Source organism: Felis catus, chromosome A2 (assembly GCF_018350175.1).
Source record: "Felis catus isolate Fca126 chromosome A2, F.catus_Fca126_mat1.0, whole genome shotgun sequence".
NCBI classification, from domain to species: domain Eukaryota; kingdom Metazoa; phylum Chordata; class Mammalia; order Carnivora; family Felidae; genus Felis; species Felis catus.
In genome coordinates this window covers 144,886,969-144,906,420 of record NC_058369.1, presented here as the reverse complement: position 1 = coordinate 144,906,420, position 19,452 = coordinate 144,886,969, and the positions used below count along the sequence as shown (strand labels likewise).

Here is a 19,452-nt window from a genome sequence, read left to right as displayed (position 1 = left end):
TGGTTGCTGTAGTGTCCTTCTTGGTGTTTGTTGGCTCCTCACCTGCTGCCTCTAACTTCTTTGTACATCCTGCACACAGATGGAAAGATGCGTGGTTTTGCTTTTGTCCAGTTCAAAAACCTCCTAGAAGCAGGAAAAGCTCTCAAAAGCATGAACATGAAAGAGATAAAAGGTAAGTTTTTTATACCCATACCGTTCACCCAGATATTTCTGGTGTTTGAGTGGAATTAGCACAGTAACCCACTTTCTACATTTTCAAAAGGTGTTTGATTTGTTGTGAGTCTTACTGCTAATATAGAAGCTGTTTTGGTGAAATATTCCTAGTGCTTGATCTTAGGGTTCAACTTGAAAGAACCCATGACATTATTCACTTGTCTTTATTTGGTTATGAGTGTGCATTTAAATCCTTAATGGAAAAAATGTCCCTGAAATAATCACTGATAGATGCTGGTTGCTGTCTAGGGGATGTGGGATTTGCAGATTTCTCCCTCTGTGTCATGATCACTATTCAGCACCTGTGGGCTGTTAAACGGACTGTGAGGCCACTCGGGGTGTTCATTTACCAGGTACTAAAGAAGGGCTTGGCTTAGAGACTTGGTAACTTTCTGCTAATCTTGTGCTTTGGGTATCTTTCACCCAAAATTCTGACAGACTTGGTAACTTCTGTGTAGATTGCAGATTATTCCAGATATTTGTTTTGCCTCTTGCTTAGTCTAACTGGAAACTTGTCTAACTGTAAGCACTGTTCGCATTCTTTCTTTCTTTTTTACTCTCTCATCCCAGGTGCGGTGGTTGTATAGAAAGGTGAAATAACTGCTTGTTGATAAAAAGCTTAAAGTTTAGGGGCACCTGGGTGGCTCAGTCAGTTAAATGTCTGACTTCAGCTCAGGTCATCATCGCATAGTTCTTGAGTTTGAGCCCCGCATTGGGCTCTGTGCTGACAGCTCAGAGCCTGGAGCCTGCTTCGGATTCTGTGTCTCCCTCTCTCTCTGGTCCTCCCCTGCTTGTACTCTATGTTTCTTTTTCTCAAAAATAAACAACCATCACACAAAAAATAAAAGCTTAAGGTTTAAAAAGGATAGGCTACTCAGCTTTATTTTAGGACGAACATTCTCTGAATCGGCAGTTTCTTTGTCTGCTTTGGTTCCATCTTTCTGACTGGTTGGCAGGACTTGGGCCATCTTTGGTGATGTCTTTGATGAATAGGAAGTCATTTATAAGAGATGTTAAAAAGAGGAGGACCTTCTGACGCTACTTTTCTGTCTGACAGGGCGGACAGTGGCTGTGGATTGGGCCGTGGCAAAGGATAAATATAAAAACACACAGTCTGCCTCTGCACCAGGTAAGATGGAGTGGTGGTGGGCAGGAGGGATTGTATGTCCTGAGGTGAGTATGGAAACAACTCTACCTACGGTAAAATTATAAGGGAACCTGCTAGTCTGTCAGAATTTTGGGTGAAAGATACCAAAAGCACAAGATGAACGGAAAGAATGAGACTGAGGATTAAGAAAAACTCTGAATTCTACAGGCTCAGAAATGAGCGTAGAGCGGTTTATCGATTCGTGTTGTGCCATCTGGTGATCTCGTCTCAAAACATAGGATCATTTGAATCTAAGCCCACCCCTGGGTGTGAACGGGAGTGAGGAGTGGGGCCTGAGTTCATTTTCCCCTCTGCTGGCTCTCTTCTCCCAACTTCTCATAATAGAGGGTGATGGAATATTATGAATAGGGAGACTTACCACTTAAGTTTTACTTAGAAAACAGTTGGCTTTTAAGCCACCAGGAGCTCAGAGAACAGAGCTCACCGAGACTAAAGTTGGTGCCTGGGCTCCACAGCGAGCACCCTGCCGGCCGTGGTGCATGATGGCAGGCTGTTTGTGGAGCCTCAGTGGCTGCTTTTCTCCTTCTGAGTCTGATTTTCCCTCAGGCTTCTGATGAATGGGACAGGCTTCCAGGCAGTCTTTGTGATGAGGGGTTCTTGTTGTTTTAGCTTCTTTCCCTCGTGCTTTCTCTCATATACAGTAAGAAAAATACTGGGGGAAAATGGCACCTAAGGTCCTAGCCCTAGTCCTGAGGAACTAGGAACTTGGGGTGTTAGTTACTCTTGTCCAAATAACCTTGTTTTGGATACTAAGTGAATTCCTAATTTTCTTTACTTCCGTGTGTAGGTGAGAAGAGGCTTGGACCTAAACATCAGGAATTAAGTAAAGAGAATGGCAGGGAAGAAGAGGATGGTGCAGAAGAGGAAGAAGAGGAGGAGGAGGAGGGGGAGGACAATGAAGAAGCAAGGGTGACCGAGCCTACACAAATTCCAAAGAAGTAAGCAGCTCAGCTCGTTGGAGCTAATGGAGGAAGATTTAGGATGGTCTCTGGGAGGAGCGTGATGTCTTCCCTGCCCCCATCACCGCAGTGGTGACGCGTGTCATGAAGTTGGATAGGATTAGATCCTAACCCTGTCAGTTCTGAACTGTGCCATTGCAGAGCCATCAAGAAGGCCCCAACTGTAGAGAGCGGCGAGGAGGATCATTCTGACGAGGACAGCGACCCGGAGGAAAGCGATAGCGTCGATGATGGAGACGAACTGGCTCAGAGTGACACCGACAGTGAACAGCAAGAGGATGAAGGTTTGCCTGGGATCTTTGTAGACGACTTTGCACTGAAAATCAGTTACCGAGGGGCGCCTGGGTGGCTCAATTGGTTAAGTGTCCGACTTGGGCTCGGGTCACGATCCCATGGTCCTTGAGTTCAAGCCCCGCGTCAGGCTCCGTGCTGACAGCTCAGGGGCCGGGAGCCTGCTTTGGATTCTGTCTTCCTCTCTCTGCCCCTGCCTCACGCTTTGTCTCTCACTCTCTCTCAAAAATAAACATTAAAAAAAAATTTTTTTTTAATAAAGTGAAATCAGTCACTGAGAAATGTGCAGCAGTTCAGCACAGGCCTCTTTTTAAAATTTTTTTTTTTTTTTAACGTTTATTTATTTTTGGGACAGAGAGACAGAGCATGAACGGGGGAGGGGCAGAGAGAGAGGGAGACACAGAATCGGAAACAGGCTCCAGGCTCTGAGCCATCAGCCCAGAGCCCGACGCGGGGCTCGAACTCCCGGACCGCGAGATCGTGACCTGGCTGAAGTCGGACGCTTAACCGACTGCGCCACCCAGGTGCCCCTCACAGGCCTCTTTTTAAATAGGATCCTAACTTATGTTCTGTCAGATGTGCTAAAAAGGATACCTGATAATCCTTCTAAAGGTTCTTGTTTTGATTTTTAAATACGTTTGGCATGATGTTTGAGGGTGAAGATTCCCAGGGAACTTAAAACCTGGCTTAATGCTGAGGTACTACGTCTCTTGCTTATCCAAGGTGAGTGAATAACTGGATCAGCAGGATATTGTGTCCTAACACTGAGGTGGATTTTAGACAACTTTTAGGAGTTAAGATGGGGATAAAGGGCCTCTTGGGGCATTTTGTAAAACTGTAATCAAACCCTGTTGGTACCTGTATAAAGAATGTTGGGTGAAACTCAACTTGTTTATTGAAGGAGGACAGGTCATTACAGAATAAGGAATGGCCAATAACTGGTTCCTTAGGTTAAGTCTGGCATATTGGTTTGGCCATATAAAAAATTGAGGAAATAAGCTTTTTCCATGAGGAGAGAATGGTAGACACATTAGAATCAAAGAAGCTTGTATACTGAGGGGACTATGAGACCTTGCATTCAACAGCCATGTTCATCTATCTCGTACCACTCTTTACCTTGAAAAAATTACTGGGCCAATACATAATGCAGAAAATTAAAAAAGAAAGTGCAGAAGAGTGTAATATAGAAAGTAAAATGTTCTTGGGACACCTGGGTGGCTCAGTTGGGTGAGCATCCGACTCTTGATTTCAGCTCGAGTCATCATCCCAGGGTCGTGGGATTGAGCCCCACATTGGGCTCTATGTTGAGTATGCAGCCTGCTTGAAGTTCTCTCTCTCCCTCTCCCCCTCTCTCCCCCCTTCTCTCCCACTCTCTCCCTCTCCTCCTTTCCTCCCTTTCCCTCTCTTTCTCTCTCCCTCTCCCCATCTCTCCTCTCCTTCTCCCTCAACCCCTTTCCCCCTCTCTCCCTCTCCCCGTCCCCTTGTCCCTCTCTTCCTCCCTCTGTATCCTCCTCCACTCATGCATATGCTCTCTCAAATTGAAAAAAAAGTTTCTCACCAATCCCCCAAGAGTCCCTCAGAGTAACCACTGTTGTTTCTTTCACATTGTTTCAGAAGTTTTCTATGTATATGTAAGCATATATGTCTATTTTTAAAATCAGTGAGTCTCCCTTGTACCCAGCCACTTAGGGCCCCTCTCTGGAGACACCCGATATTAAATGTTTCTTGTGTATCTATTTAATACCTTTGTAAGGAAAAATGTGTGTGAGCACACACATCCAATATAGTGTATCCTTGTGTATGTGAATGTGTATTTTTTTCTCTTCAAATATTCTAAATGTTTATACAGTCACGATAGTATGTGTGGATGTCTTTTTCCCCACACCCTTACCACATTGGATTTCATTAGTTTTTTTGGTTTCTGCTAATCTGTTGGAATGAAAAATAGCATCTTATTTCTTGTGCTATGAGAGTAAGTTTGAGCATCTTTTCAAGTGTTTTGTTGTATATTCTTTGTTCACTTTTAACTAGATTTTTTCTTATTCGTTTATGCAAGATTTTTATATATCTGTGGAGTAACCCCTTGTCATGTGGGTGGCACTAAGTCTTTTTCAGTTTGTTATGTTTTTTTTTTTTTTACTTTAGATGTACAAGTCTCAAAGAAAAAGAAGAGGAAGTTACCCTCTGATGTGAATGAAGGGAAGACCGTTTTTATCAGGTATGCTTTTGTACCTTGAGAACTGCTGTTTATGTTGTCTGCACAGATTTCTTTCTTTCTTTCTTTCTTTCTTTCTTTCTTTCTTTCTTTCTTTCTTTCTTTCTTTCTTTCTCTGTCTCTCCATTTTTTTTAAAGATTTTATTTTTGAGTAATCTCTACACCCACCGTGGGGCTTGAACGCACAACCCTGAGATCAAGGGTTGCATGGTCTACCAACTGAGCCAGCCAGGTGCCCCACTCTTTTTTTTTTTTTTTTTTTGTACTAGTTCTTCTAGGTAAGCCAGAAAATCAGATGCCTCTAAGACCGTTAATATATCGGGCCCTAGGAGTATAGCCAACAGTGAGAATTTATGAGAACCAGAACTATATACAGAAGATAAATAGATAAATAGCAGGGATCTTCATATTTTATCCTCATTTACATTTCATTCTTTGTAATTTGGGTGGCATCATTTGGAACAAATCAGTTCTTCAACTGTTAGAAACATTTTGCTTCTGGCCTTTGTTTTAGGGGAAGTACTGGGGAGAGGTGACATCACTTGTCTCCAGTAATTTCTGTCTTCTTGCCAACTCACCTTTATCCAGAATAGAATAAGGCATCCCGTCTGTTTCCAGGGAAACTTAAGGAGGGAGTCAGGTGGAAATAGGTTTTATTTTATGTTGCCATTGCCGTTTTAGTCTGTGGTAGATTGGCCTTTTCACAGAGTCAGGCTGTCTTCAGTATACCTCAGGCATGCCTTCTTGTCTTTTCTTAAGTGCCAATGGACTAGGGCTGTTTGGGTCATATTTTAAAGATGTGTGTTCTTTCTGCCTGTAAAGTTTTTTTTTTTTTTTAAGTTTTATTTATTTTGAGATAGGGTGTGTGGCGTGCGGGGGAGGGGCAAAGAGAGGGAGAGAGAGCGAGAATCCCAAGCAGGCTCCGCACTGTCAGCATAGAGCCCGATGTGGGGCTCATGAGATCGTGACCTGAGCCGAAGTTGGACGCATACCCAACTGAGTCACCCAGGAGCCCCTTCCTGTAGTCTTTTAAGATTGTTTTTATACACAAGTAATTTGTGCTTATTGTGGGAAATTGAGGAAATAAGTGAGCAAAAACACACCCAAAAATATTAACCTTAATTATTACTCAGAGAACACCCACACACATGCCCACATCATAGCTATTTATAAAGGTGGGTTTAACCTGTACAAGCCATGCTGTAGCCCATTTTCTGCCTTAACACAGTGTCTCTCCATAGTTGTTTTTACTGTTTGGAATTGGCCATATAAATAATTTTGTGTTTGTAGAGGATTCTGTCTGATAGGAAGGAAGAACTGTCACACTTAAGAGCCTGTGACCTCAATCCCAAGGATACCATTTCTTAACATTCCTACATCTTTTAATTAATAAAAAACTGAGGGGGGCGCCTGGTGGCTCAGTCGGTTAAGCGGCCGACTTCGGCTCAGGTCATGATCTCGCGGTCCGTGAGTTCGAGCCCCGTGTTGGGCTCTGTGCTGACAGCTCAGAGCCTGGAGCCTGTTTCAGATTCTGTGTCTCCCTCTCTCTGACCCTCCCCTGTTCATGCTCTGTCTTTCCCTGTCTCAAAAATAAATAACACGTTAAAAAAATTAAAAAAAAAAAAAAAAAACAACAAAACTGAGGAAAGTTAAGAGGTGGGAGAGAGAAAACTACCCATGATGCAAATTAGAAAAAATAACGTGGCTGGGATATGTCTTATTGCAGAACATCATTTTTTTGTCTCGATTACTTCATAAGATGGAATTGTTTATGGGGTTGTTAACTGAGTCTAAGAGAAGTAAAATTATAGATATGTATTTGGGACTGTTTGTTTGTTTTTACCCTGGAAGGATGTTCATAGCTGGGAAAATGAAGGATCTTTAGAATGTATTGAAATTTAGTAGAACAAAATCTTCCAACATTTTTTAATTACGTCGAGAGAAATACTTATTCTTTTCTTGTTTTGCATGTAGCTAGTAAACTTTTCCATGTTTTGCTTTTGAGTTATTATTTGAAGGATTTTGTTTGTTTGTTGTTTTTTGTTTTTAGGATTTTCTGACTTTTATATAGTTTTAACTGAAACCTAGTTTTCACAGCAATGCAAGGGGGGAAGTGAGTAATTGAGAGAGCTAGATACACACACGTGTATCTTGACTTTTCTTATTAGCCTGCTCTTTTGGTTGTAGTAAGAGAAACTAATTTTGGTCAATTTAAGTGAAAAAGTCTGTTTGTTGGATGAACATGGGTGGCTCACAGAATCAAAGGTGTCAAAAAAACAAACCTTAAGGAGATGAAAATCTGGGATGTTTGGGGCCCTAGTTGTAGGAGGCTGGGGTTTTTTTCTCTGGGGACACTGCCTTTTTTTTTTATTCCTTCTTAAGGTATAACATATATTCTGTGAAGTGCATTAATCTAGGCGTACAGTGCAGTGACATTTTTCATACATATATGTCCATGTAACCACCACCCAGATCAATCTATAGAATATTTTCAGATTTCGGCTTCCCAGGAGTTTCCTTTGGGTTGAGTACTACTATTTTGAAATGAATCTACATCTTCGCTTCTGGTCTTTTTATATGCCTGTTCAAGTTTTAAATTCCTGGGGGAGAGAATCTGATGGACGCAGAAAGGCCAGTCAATAATGGCTGAGGGACAGAATCACACAGCAGAGGCTAGGCTGGTGGAGGCCGCCCCTGTGCATTGGTGCTATTCCCGAACAAGAGAGGGTGGCCGTGAGCAAGAGTGCCACTTCAGTTGGTGTCTTACCTTGTACTAGAACACAGGATCTCACTTTTGTAATTGGCTTTTCTTGTGACCTGTCTTCCATAGAAACCTGTCTTTTGACTCAGAGGAAGAAGAACTCGGGGAGCTCCTCCAGCAATTTGGAGATCTCAAATACGTCCGTGTCGTCTTACATCCAGACACAGAGCATTCTAAAGGTATTTGCTGTCAGCTTGGCAGGTCCTAAAAAGGTTGAGACTGCTGCCATGGGCACTGACTAGGTTACATGAGAGCACAACGTGTGCCATTCTGAGGGGTCTGCGGTCCACCCAGCCCGGGTTTCTGTGGCCCATAGAAGCACCAAGGACATTCTGAGGTTGTCTTCTAAGATATCACACTCAGCATCTTTAATGGTGCTGCCAGCCACAATTTTGTCTAAGCTTTTTAAGCCCTTGCTTATTTACTTTAGGGTAATGAATTCCATTTGTTGTTCTCCTTTGAATTTCAAATGTGATAGCATCTCATGGGTATTAATCATTCCACATTGCTTGAAATTACTGGGATCTTTTTCAGTTGCTTTTGTTAGAGATGGAAGCTAACAGAAATTTTGTTGCAGCAGCAATAGTCAGAAGGAAAACTGTGTATGGCAGGACTGCTGCCTTAGATTTTTTTCCTGAAGCTATTTCCTTTGAACTTTAAGGATTGGCCACAATTCCTTTTAGTATACTGTTGTTAGGTAAGCAGCATCTTTACAGCCTATTCATGATCTTTGATTTCATCAACTGCAATCATTCTCCTAAAGCAGTGAGTTCTTAATTCATTCTGATTCTTGATTCCTTTGAGATCTAGCAAAAGCTATGAACCCTGTCTCCAGAAAAATGCCACTTCTGAGGGTTTGCGGGCTCTCTGGAATCTACTTAAGGATTCACAGAACCTCTATTCTAAACCTTACTTTCCAAATTGATGAAACCTGATTGGTTTTGGTTTTTGCTTAGCCAAAAAGATATAAATAGGGCAGTATGATGGAAAGAAAACTGAACTGCTTCCTGGAGATTAGGGATCTAATTGTAGCTGAGCCATAGACCAGCTGGGTGATTTTTGGCAAATTGTTTAACCACTGCGGGCTTCATTTTCTTATCTGTAAAATGAATGGGTTCAACTAGAGTAATCACTTAAGGTGCTTTCAACTCTTAATATTCAACTATACTTCTTGGACCTTCTCCATTTCCAGTATGTTTTTCTAAAAACAGATGACTAGAATTGCATAGAATGTTCCAAGTACTGTAGGATATTGCTTTACTTTGATGATATCTTTTGTTTCTTTTTGAGCTCAGTAGTGTATTGGGTTGGTATTTTCAGAATGTGGTCAATACTTAACTTGCTCAGTCTCTTTCTTGGTCTATTAATATTAGCTCAGAGTTAATAATCTTAGTAAGCATAGTTTTCATTATTTTTTTAATGTGTTGTCTTTTTCTAGCTCATACTAAATTTTTTTGCCTACTCACACAGTCTTGGCCTTCTCCTACCATTTATCTCTGTCAGCATCCCATTTTGCTATCTAGGAGAGCTAAAAATTTAGACTTTAGGAAAGTGTTAAGTCTAAACCCAATACTGACCCTGGGAATTCCAGTAATAAAATTCTTACCCATTCAGAGAGAAGTACACATTTTCTTCAAATTGGATGAATAAGCTATTCTGCCTATTAGAAACATTTTCCTCCATCTTCCTTCCTTTTTTTCTGTATCGTTCGTTTCTTCTATTGAGTGTCTGTTAATGCCAGACACTATGATAGGTGCTAGCAATATAGAAACAGCCAAGAAACGTGGGCCTTACTCCTGAGACACTCATTCTGTTTGAGATAATGCCACCTGACCAGTGCTGTAATAGAGAGATGTGATTGGAGGACGGAGGGGGACGAGGGCGGGGGGTACTTGGCTCTGCCTGGAGGAGGCAGGGAAGACCTCACCTAGATGGTGACTTTTGGGTCGGCCTGCCACATGTGTTGTGTCAGTCTGCTGCCATTCATTCTTGTAGGGGGCAAAACATCAATCAGTGCCCCAGTAGCTCTAGGAAGTTTGACATTTTTTTCATAGATCAGGGAATATTTAAATTTGTATAAAGGAATACTAGCAAAATATTATGAGACTTGTATTTCTTTTTTGGAGTCTACTATCAGGTGAACTTTTTTTCTTTGCTTATAAAAACTGCTTTTTATCAGTAGCAGAAATTAGGATGGGTTGATTGGCCCTGCGTCTAACCAGTCAGAGGTGTGCCTTTGCAAATTCTAGAGTATGAGTCAGGAATTGAGCTTATGGCTTTCTGGTTCACTGCTGTATTCATGCGATAGAGGCCAGGGACTTTAACTCCAAGAGGTCAGTCTGCCCATATCTGATGTCTCCCACGTAGCTTTGATGACAGTGAGATATGTAATTAATTTCAGGTTAAGTGGTTCCTGCCTCATTTTTTACTCCTCTAAAAGGCAAACAGTAAGTGATGCTGAATCGAGTGGAATTTCTCTACCATATCTTGTGGCTTTTTCTTACTAAGGAGAGCGATGGTGAGACTGAAGTTCTAAGAAGCATTGGAAAAGATGATGAAGTAATAGTAAAATTTCATGATAAGCACCTGTCCTCTTTTGTCTGCCTTTGAACCTTCAGTGCCCGACACGGTGCCTGTCTCGTAGCACCCTAACAAGATGGGAGTCTTGTCCACTTCGTCTCAGGTTGCCGCCATGTGTGGTGTTATCTTTGGCACCCTGGTGGGCCAGGGGAGTTTGGCATGTGACTTAATTTTGTCTCTGTGCAGGTTGTGCATTTGCCCAGTTCATGACGCAAGAAGCGGCGCAGAAATGCCTTGAAGCTGCTTCTCCAGAGACTGAGGTAAGGAGGACATTTCTTTTACTCCATAATTTAGGGGATAATGGCTCCAAAGGCCAGAGTCTGCTGTTCACATACAGCTTGATGATTACTGTCAATAATGTAATAAGATAAGGCCAACACTTACTGAGAACTTAGTGTGTGTTAGACACTGAGCTTTATATGTATTACCTTATTTAATCCTTATATCACTTCTACGGGGGTATGTAACGTAAGTAAAATTATTATACCTATTTTATAAGTAAGGAAACACGTTAAAAATGTATCTAATGTTTATTGATTACTGTCTGTACGTCAGCCTCTATCCTAGGCTGATGGGACAAGAAGGGATTAAGGTCATCTATGAAGTGGAGTAAATGAGAGAAAATGTATGGGTGATGGAGAATTTTTCTGTGTGTTCTATAGCCCAGTATAAATTGTTCTGAGATAAATTATCCTGTATTGCCATTATCTCTTAAATTCTCTTAAGTAGAGTTAACACTACCATTTTGTTAGCTTTCTTTAGAATTTAAAGATCATTTTCTTTAATTCGGGCCTACTTTGGTACTAATCAACTCCTATAAAATAAATTACTGCTAACTGCCCTAAGTGTACACGTGGCTTTTTTTTTTTTTTTTTTTTTTAAATTAAGTAGGCTCCACACCCACCGTGGGGCTTGAACTCACAGCCCTGCAATCAAGAGTCACATGCTCTACCGACCGTGCCAGCCAGGCACCCCTACACGTGGCCTTTTGCACAGCTATACTAAGTATTAGACTCAGTGGTCCACCTGCACCCGCCTGGGCTAAAACATCCTAGGGGTTGGGTTCCACAGCATAATTGGGGTTTGCTGTTTTCCCTTTCCTTGGCATTCCTTGTTAGGTGCTTAATTTCTACCCATTATGAATTTTAAGAGAGAGAGTTGCGGTCTGTTACAGGGCGGTGGGCTTAAACTGGATGGCCGACTGCTCAGAATCGACTTGGCCGTGACGCGTGACGAGGCTGCAAAGCTCCAGACAAAGAAGGTGAAGAAGCCAACTGGAACCCGGAACCTTTACCTGGCCAGAGAAGGCTGTGAGTAGTGGGAGGGAGCTGTGAACCAGGCTTGAGTAGCTGGCCCTGTGCAGTGGCAGTGAGCAGCAGTAGGATGTTTGGGGGCATGTTTCAAATTGAAAACCCACATGTCCTCCTTACCAGCATTATATTATTCCACTTTAGCTTATAATATAACACTATAGCTTATAATATAACAGCATTATATTATTCCACTTTAGCAGATGTAGCTTTCTGTTAGGAAGACTTCGCCCATCTCTTGTCTGCCTGCTAGCTTTTAGACCTTTAGATCAGAGGATTAGCAGGGCAAAGAGGGAGGAAAAATTCAAATTGCCTTTGCTTCTTGTCATGAGTTCTGATAATTTTCCTGAAGGAGTTGAAAATTATCACTAAAATTATTGCTTTTTTGGATTATGAATATAAATTGTGTGCTCAGTACCTTTCCTTTAATGTCAGAAAGATAATCAGAAATTAGCTTCAATTAAAAAAAAAATCCCTTCCTCTAGGTCATGCAGTATTTGTCAGCCCACCTGCTGCACAGCTGCACAGCCTGGACTGGTGATGTAAGGCTGTTAGCCTTCAGTTCTAGGCCTCTTATGGCCATATTGCTGTTTTCGGGTTGGCTTAACTCACTGCTTTCTACTGGCAGTACTAAGTACAGTACTTAGTACATGAGGGACAGTAAAATTCCAAGGGCAGGTTACAAGTAGAGCGGTTTTGTATTCCAAATATCTAAAATGTACTTCCTTTCAGACCTTCCTCTAGGCCTTTCCACTAGACTTCGGGCGTGCACATGAAGTTTTTGAGGGGAGGGAAGGAGAAAAGGAACAAATTCACAAAATGTTCAGTTTTTAGTCCTTGAGAGCAGCTCAGAGCTGAGAACTTAGCCCTGTAGCCTATATCTGGACCTACCCAAATGCCACTATGTCCTGGCCAGCAGAGTCCTCTGGGCCTGTACAAAGAGCTTGCATCATTCAAATCACATTCCTCTTGTTGCTCAGTGAAAATTCCCTTGCTGATGTCTTGGCCTTTTTCCCTCTTTCTGCAGTGATTCGTGCTGGGACTAAGGCTGCTGAGGGTGTGAGCGCCGCTGATATGGCCAAAAGAGAACGGGTGGGTAGATTAGGCGCCAGCCTACGGGATCTGCATGACTTCGTACAAATCAGTAAATGATAACTGTTGAATGCTGGAGGTGCTTATCAGAGAGCTAAGCATCAGTCACAGACCCTGCTTATGCTCTTGTTAGAGGAAAACATACAGATGAAACAGCAAAGAAGCCAACACTGAACATAATACATGAGTATTGTATGCCATTATAAGGACTGGGTCTTCTTGTGTAATTTCCCGATGCCCAGCAGTAAGTGTTGGCCATATAATATGCTTTCTACAGCATGAAGGCCAAGGCTGTGTATGATTAGGTGTCAGTGTAAATACAGAATGATGTAAGAAAGGAAGATGAGAATAGGCTGGAGTTAGTAGGGAAAGAGGTAGATGGGGTTCTTGGAAGAGTTAAGATGTCCTTTTTTGGTAGGAGGTTATGTTCAGATTAGAAAAATCATATTAGGGGGTGCCTGGTGCCTCACTGGGTAGGTGGCCAACTCTTGATTTCAGCTCAGGTCATGATCTCCCTGTCTGTGAGTTCGAGCCCTGTGTCGGGCTCTGTGCTGACAGCTCAGAGCCTGGAGCCTGCTTCGGATTCTGTGTCTCCTTCTCTCTGCCCCTCCCCCAATCACACTGTATCTGCTGTCTCAAAAATAAATAAATGTTTAAAAAAAAAAGACAATTAGCTTTGGAGTCTGAAGGTACAGAGAGGGAGAACAGAGATGAGAATATAATGACACCAAGAGGCAGTGTGTTTTTTCAGTGTACAGTTTCTAGACTCATGTTCACAACTTTTTTAGTAGTGAACATCTGGAAACCATGGTGTTTGGGGGGCATTATATGCCCTTTATCACATTGCCTATCACAATGTGATAGTGACACGTTTAATTTTCCCTTAGAATGATTTTTTCTAGCAAAAAACTCACTGGATTATATGCATCATAATTCACAGTTGTTTCTTTTAAGACTGTTGAACGTAGGCATGTGAGCCACTTCGAATAACCCTTTAATATTCATTTTCAGAGACTGATCATTTTGTAATTTGTTAGGACCTTTACCAAATAAGGAACAGCAGAAATGAGACTTGATTAAAGAAAAAATTTAATTTAAAACTTTTTTTCTACTAATCTAATTAAAAAAATATTTTTAATGTTATTTATTTTTGACAGAAAAAGAAAGAGATCAGGAGCTAGGGAGGGGCAGAGAGAGGGAGACACAGAATCTGAAGCAGGCTCCAGGCTCTGAGCTGTCAGCACAGAGCCTGACGTGGGGCTCAAACCCACAAACAGTGAGATTATGACCTGAGCCCAAGTTGGACGCTTAACCGACTGAGTCAACCAGGCGCCCCCATCTACTAACCTAATTTTAAAAACAAAGCAGGAAAAGAATGTTATCCTCTCACTTTGGAGAGTGGACCCCTGGGACTGGTGCAACATCCTTGAGGCCAGTGCTCTAGAAGCAGAATTCATCTCTGTGATCATAGGCAGTCTTCTGCCTCAAGGTGGCAGAGTCGAGACAACATTCTAGCAAGTATTCTGTAAATAAATTCCACATCCTTTTGGAAAAACTAGAAAAGTAGTTTGAGTTGGTGGACAGATAAGGACTGGGCATAGACGTTAACCACAGGATTATGTATTATTTGCTTTAGGCCAGCTTTTGAGTTTGGGACTTCTTGTGTATTACTTCATTTCAGCCTCACATCAGTGCTGAGAGATTGGTATTTTGATCTTCAGTTCCACTTTGTAGGGGGAAAAACTGAGGCTTAAAAAATTTCATGTAACTTCGCCAGTTAGGATGGATTTCTAATTTAGTCTGAATCCAGAGCCCGTGATCTTACCACATACCCACCCTCTGGCCTCTTTGAACCTGTCTTTCCCTAAGCTACACATCATAAGGCTGCGGGTGGGCGATTTCCTTTCTTTTTTCTGTATGCGTGGTTATTGGATTTGGGGGGGGGGGGTTGGTCACAGTTTGTTCCTTTTGGAGAATTAGGAACCTGCATTTTTAAAAGGTAGATTGTATTGTTAACAGTTTATTGTTCTTTCAGTTTGAGCTGCTGAAACATCAGAAACTCAAGGACCAGAATATCTTTGTCTCCCAGACCAGGCTCTGCCTGCACAACCTCCCAAAGGCTGTAGATGACAAAGAGCTCAGAAAGCTGCTGCTGAATGCCACACGAGGGGAAAAAGGGGTGCGCCTCAAGGAGGTGAGAGTTGGCCCTGCCCACCCGCAACTTCAGTACTCATCATGGGTCGTTTTGAGCATTTATTTCAGACTGTGGTGCTAGCAGATTGACAGCGTTTTTTTGGACACGTTGTCAACAGTTAAGGCAGTTTTCACGTTTGCTTGTTTATTTTCTCTTAGAACTGCCTTTCAGAGGCACCTGGGTGGCTCAGTTGGTTAAGTGTCTGACTCTTGATTTTGGCTCAGGTCATGATCTCACAGTTCATGGGATTGAGCCCTGAGTCAGGTTCTGTGGTGACAGCGCAGAGCCTGGTTGGGATTCTCGCCCCCCGCCCCACCCCCATGTGCCTTCTCCCTCTCTTTCTGTCTGCCCCTCCCTCATGCCCCTTCTCTCTCTCTCTCTCTCTCTCTCTCTCTCTCTCTCTCTCTCTCTCTCAAAATAAAGAAAAACTTTAAATGACAGTCTTAAAAAAAAAAAGAACGGCCTTTCACACACACTGTCCAAGTTGCAGCAGAATGCGAGGAAGTGTCTGCCTCATGAATTAATTTGCATGCTTGCTATGTGCTCAGCATCATAGCAGGTGCTATAATGTTAATTTTTTTGCAGAGAAAATAATCTGTGTAGTTTGGTCTTTAGAAGAACATTTTACTGCCATTTAGGCCCGTACTGTATAAAAAGAGTCCTCAGTGGTATGTGGTAAGCACACAGAGCCACACGGGTCTTCAACAGTTGTATTAGACAAACACTGGATTCAGACCAAGACTTGATTACACAGTGAGTGCAGACACTGTTCCCCTGCCCCCACAGTACCCTCTGTAACCCTTTGTCACAGCACTTACTATTACACTGTCCTGTAATTGTCTGCCAGTCATTTCTCCCGACCACACTGAGCTCTTGGAGAGTAGGTATCCCACTGTTCCTAGTCCTTGGCAGAGTACCTGGAACATAGTCATCTCTCATCAGTACCTATTGAATAAGTAACGTAGCCAGTATTAGAAATCTGCTTTGCTCTGATTGGTGACTATAAGCTGTTTTCCTAATCCTGGAAAATCTCTTAAAATGTATGGCATTGGCATTTGGGGAATTACATGAGAGAATGTGAACATATCAGCACATATCTGACACTGCTCTTAGTAAAACTGTTCAAAGTGTTACTGGTGTAGGGGTCACTTGTGAAATTTCTCATATCAGCATCCACAATACTTAGTAAGTGCCTGTACATCATCAGTTAGGAAAATTTAGGAGTTTACAGTGTTTGCACTGTATTGAATTTTCTCTTTAATTCTTTCATATGCTCACCTCATGAAGGTATAGTATGTCAGCAAGATTATAAGCTTCTTGAGGACAAGAACCTCATTTTATGCTTTTCTTGGTTTCTCTACAGTACATGGCACAGCTCTAGGGACAGAGAAGTACCAGAAGTATACCAAATGCAGCATCCACATGTCCTTAATACATACATTTCTCCATTATGTGGTAACTACAGCTTCTAGGAGTAATAGCGTATAAACAGTATCCTAAGATAGACTGCTATGATATGGTATCTTCAATGCCCCAGGATGCTTGTTACATTTAAGTAAAGGATTTAAGGAAACATCACACCAGAGACAATCTGAGCTCTGAGCAAAGCCAGCTGAAGCTTCTTCCTGTTTTTCTAGGTTATATGTTAGGCAGGTTCTTCCCCACACCTGAATATATTTCTTAACTAAAGCCATCAGGCCTTCTTTCCCTTCTTCAGTAATTTCCTTTTTCAGTGGTTTCTTCAGTGATGAGATCTATGGATGGTGCTTCATCCTTAGTGATAACTTGTATAGTTTAAAGTTCTATAAACCTCTCAACTTATATGTATTATTAGCAGTTAGCTGTCATAATTTTGGGGGGAGGAAGTTTGTTTTATTTACGTGCTTATATATAGGTTTTCGTTGGTCTCTGTAAACTCTTAGAAAGCCAGAAGGTATCTATTTAATTGGTTTTGTGCTTTCTAGTAGGTGTATTCTATTAAGACAGACACTGGTAAGTATATTTTCCAGTATGACTGTTGTGATGGTGATATAGATCAGGATTCTGTTCCAGTAACCTGATTACTTAGTGAATCTGTTCATGTTCTTATCCTGTAATCAAGGATTTTTGTTTTCTTGCTGTACTCTTAGTGTAGGGTGATGCGAGATCTCAAAGGAGCGCATGGAAAGGTTAAGGGTCAGTCCCTGGGCTACGCCTTTGCAGAGTTCCAGGAGCACGAGCATGCCCTGACAGCCCTTCGCCACATCAACAACAATCCCGAGATCTTTGGGCCTCTGAAGGTGAGCCTTTTCCTGTGGGGAGACCTGATCCTCTGAGGGCCATTTGCAGAAAACCATTTCTCTCCTTTATGTCCAGTGTCCTCTGACTTGTGTGTGGTGGGGAAGAGTAGCCAGTCGGTGGAGGGAATAGCAGTCATTCAGCTGATGATTAGAAGGAATTGAAATCTAAATTGGACAGCCTGCTTGCAGAACTGGCCCCCTACCTTTAAGTAGAGTAAGTGAGCAGGAGAGAGGGGAGTAGTGGAGGACAGCTTAGGTCATTGCACTCAGAAATTAAGAAATCTATTGAATGACATTTTCCTTTTGACACAGAGACCGATAGTGGAGTTCTCTTTGGAAGATCGAAGGAAACTTAAAATAAAGGAACTGAGGATTCAGCGCAGCCTGGTACAGCACTGAAATGTTTTTCTGTTTTTGTTTGTTTGTTTTTAATTGTGGTCAGATACACATAACACAAAATTTACTATTTTTAAGTGTACAGTTCAGTTAAAACGATTTATTTCAGGGACACCTTGGCTCAGTTGGTTAAGTGTCCAACTCTTGATTTCAGCTCAGGTCATGATCGGTTTGTGAGTTCAAGCCCTGCATCAGGCTCTGCACCAACAGTGCAGATTCTCTCTTGGGATTCTCTCCTCCTCTCTCTCTGCCCCTCCCCTACTCGCGTGCACACTTTCTGTCTTTCAAAATAAATAAATAAGCTTAAAAAAAAAACGATTTTAGTTAAAACAATATATTTAAACTCCTGTTTTGTTCAGTTTGTGGTTCTGCACCCTTGAAATAGCTCTCTCTACCTGAATCGGTTCTTTGTTACCCTTCACTCTTAGTTCCCTAGAACTCTCAGGCCATCTTCTCCTCTGCTAGCCTATCCTGTGATAGCTCCACAGGAGGGAAAGGAAGGAGAGAGGAGAATCAGGCTGATATTATTAGCGATGAGCAATGCCAGTACAGTGTTTGGTGATGGTACATGTCAGAGGCAGTGGCCCAGATGAAAGTTTTACGTTGCTGTAGATTTCATCTATCTCTTCCAGAATTCTTAGATGGCTCCAGAAGTGTGATGCCTGATAGTGTTTTAGTGTTGTTTTTAAGCCAGTGTGGTGTCAAGGAAAGAACAAGCACAGGAATACTTACGGTCATGGTCGGGCTCAGGCTCTTCCTCTGAGTTCCTTAGCAAGTTAGTACCTTTCTCAGCTCCAGTTTCGTTTGTAAAATAGGGTCAACAGCATCTACCTCGCATGATTGCCAGGGATTAAGTGGTAACAGTGCATGGTCAGCACACAGTCAGCACTCATTTTCTTACCCATCTTGCCCCAGGGCGTAGGAGGCCAGGTTATTCTTGATACCATAACTCCTACAGCCTCCATTGATGGCATATCTTAACTTGCTTATATACCAAATATTTGTACTCTTTGTGCTTTGTATGGTGGACTGACCAATAGAAGAGCAGTTTCGGTGGTTAATACGGTGGTCTTGGGTCGGAAAACCTGGGATCTGGTTCTTGTTCAAGGCAGCTTTGTTGTTCTAGATGTAGACTTATTTACTGCTGTAAGCTGTTGCTGTGGAGTGATTCTGAAGCTAGTGACTTAGAAAACTACTCAGATGGCTCTTTTGTTGCCTATACTTGTGTACATACTGCTCTTTGTGTAAAATTGCCCCTTTCCCTTGGCTCAAGAATACTTCTACACAGTTTTCATGTTCAGATCAAATGTGCTTCCTCTAGCATTTTTCTACCTCTCTCAGAAGAGGTAAGACGTCCTTACTTGTACTTTCGTGAACTTCCCTAAATCTTTAGTTTTTCACTTTGCTTTGTTTGTGTGTCTCTTGTCTCCACTAGGCTGAAAGTACTGAAAGGGAAACACTGTTCTTTCCCTCTGGACCCTTACCTTAGAAACTGACACTGGCACAATACAGGCTCATAGCAGATCTTTGTTGTGTCAATTATTACACCAATTTCATGTGAATCTGCTTTTTCTTCTTCTACTACAGTGCAACATAAATCTGTAACACCTTATGCCTTCCTTCTCATCGCATCTTTTCCGCATCTTCATTTATTCCTTCTCTAGTGTTCTTCCTTTCGTTATGTAGATTTGAGTTTCTGACCTAGGTCATCTTCCTCCTTTGAAGAAATTCACTTAGCCTTTCTTGCAAGATAGGTCCCCTGGTGACAGATTCCTTCCTTTAGTTTTTTGGGGTGTGTGTGTGTGTGTGTGTGTGTGTGTGTGTGGTTTTTATTTCTTTTTTTGAAAAAATCTTTATTTCTCCTTCACTTTTGAATGATAATTATACTAGATACAGAATTCTAAGTTGGTGACTTCCCCCCGCCCCCCGCCCAAACTTTAAATATTTCTGTGTTCTCTTCTTTCTTACATGGTTTCTGAAGAGTTCAGTGTAAT

At 42.0% G+C, this 19,452-nt stretch overlaps 1 protein-coding gene across 2 annotated transcripts in view; it reads left to right on the top strand.

Moving 5' to 3' along the window:
• RBM28 (RNA binding motif protein 28) overlaps positions 1–19,452 on the top strand; it is a 30,954-nt gene that overhangs the window by 5,662 nt on the left and 5,840 nt on the right. The window contains exons 5-16 of one of the 2 annotated variants that reach the window (XM_019825765.3): positions 80–172; positions 1,271–1,342; positions 2,169–2,319; positions 2,461–2,624; positions 4,777–4,849; positions 7,677–7,786; positions 10,374–10,447; positions 11,362–11,497; positions 12,525–12,589; positions 14,625–14,783; positions 16,913–17,062; positions 17,375–17,449. In XM_019825765.3, coding sequence (XP_019681324.1) covers positions 80–172; positions 1,271–1,342; positions 2,169–2,319; positions 2,461–2,624; positions 4,777–4,849; positions 7,677–7,786; positions 10,374–10,447; positions 11,362–11,497; positions 12,525–12,589; positions 14,625–14,783; positions 16,913–17,062; positions 17,375–17,449 — 1,322 coding nt within the window. The remainder of the gene's footprint in view (positions 1–79; positions 173–1,270; positions 1,343–2,168; positions 2,320–2,460; positions 2,625–4,776; positions 4,850–7,676; positions 7,787–10,373; positions 10,448–11,361; positions 11,498–12,524; positions 12,590–14,624; positions 14,784–16,912; positions 17,063–17,374; positions 17,450–19,452) is intronic. The other variant, XM_011280536.4, reaches the window with a different exon arrangement.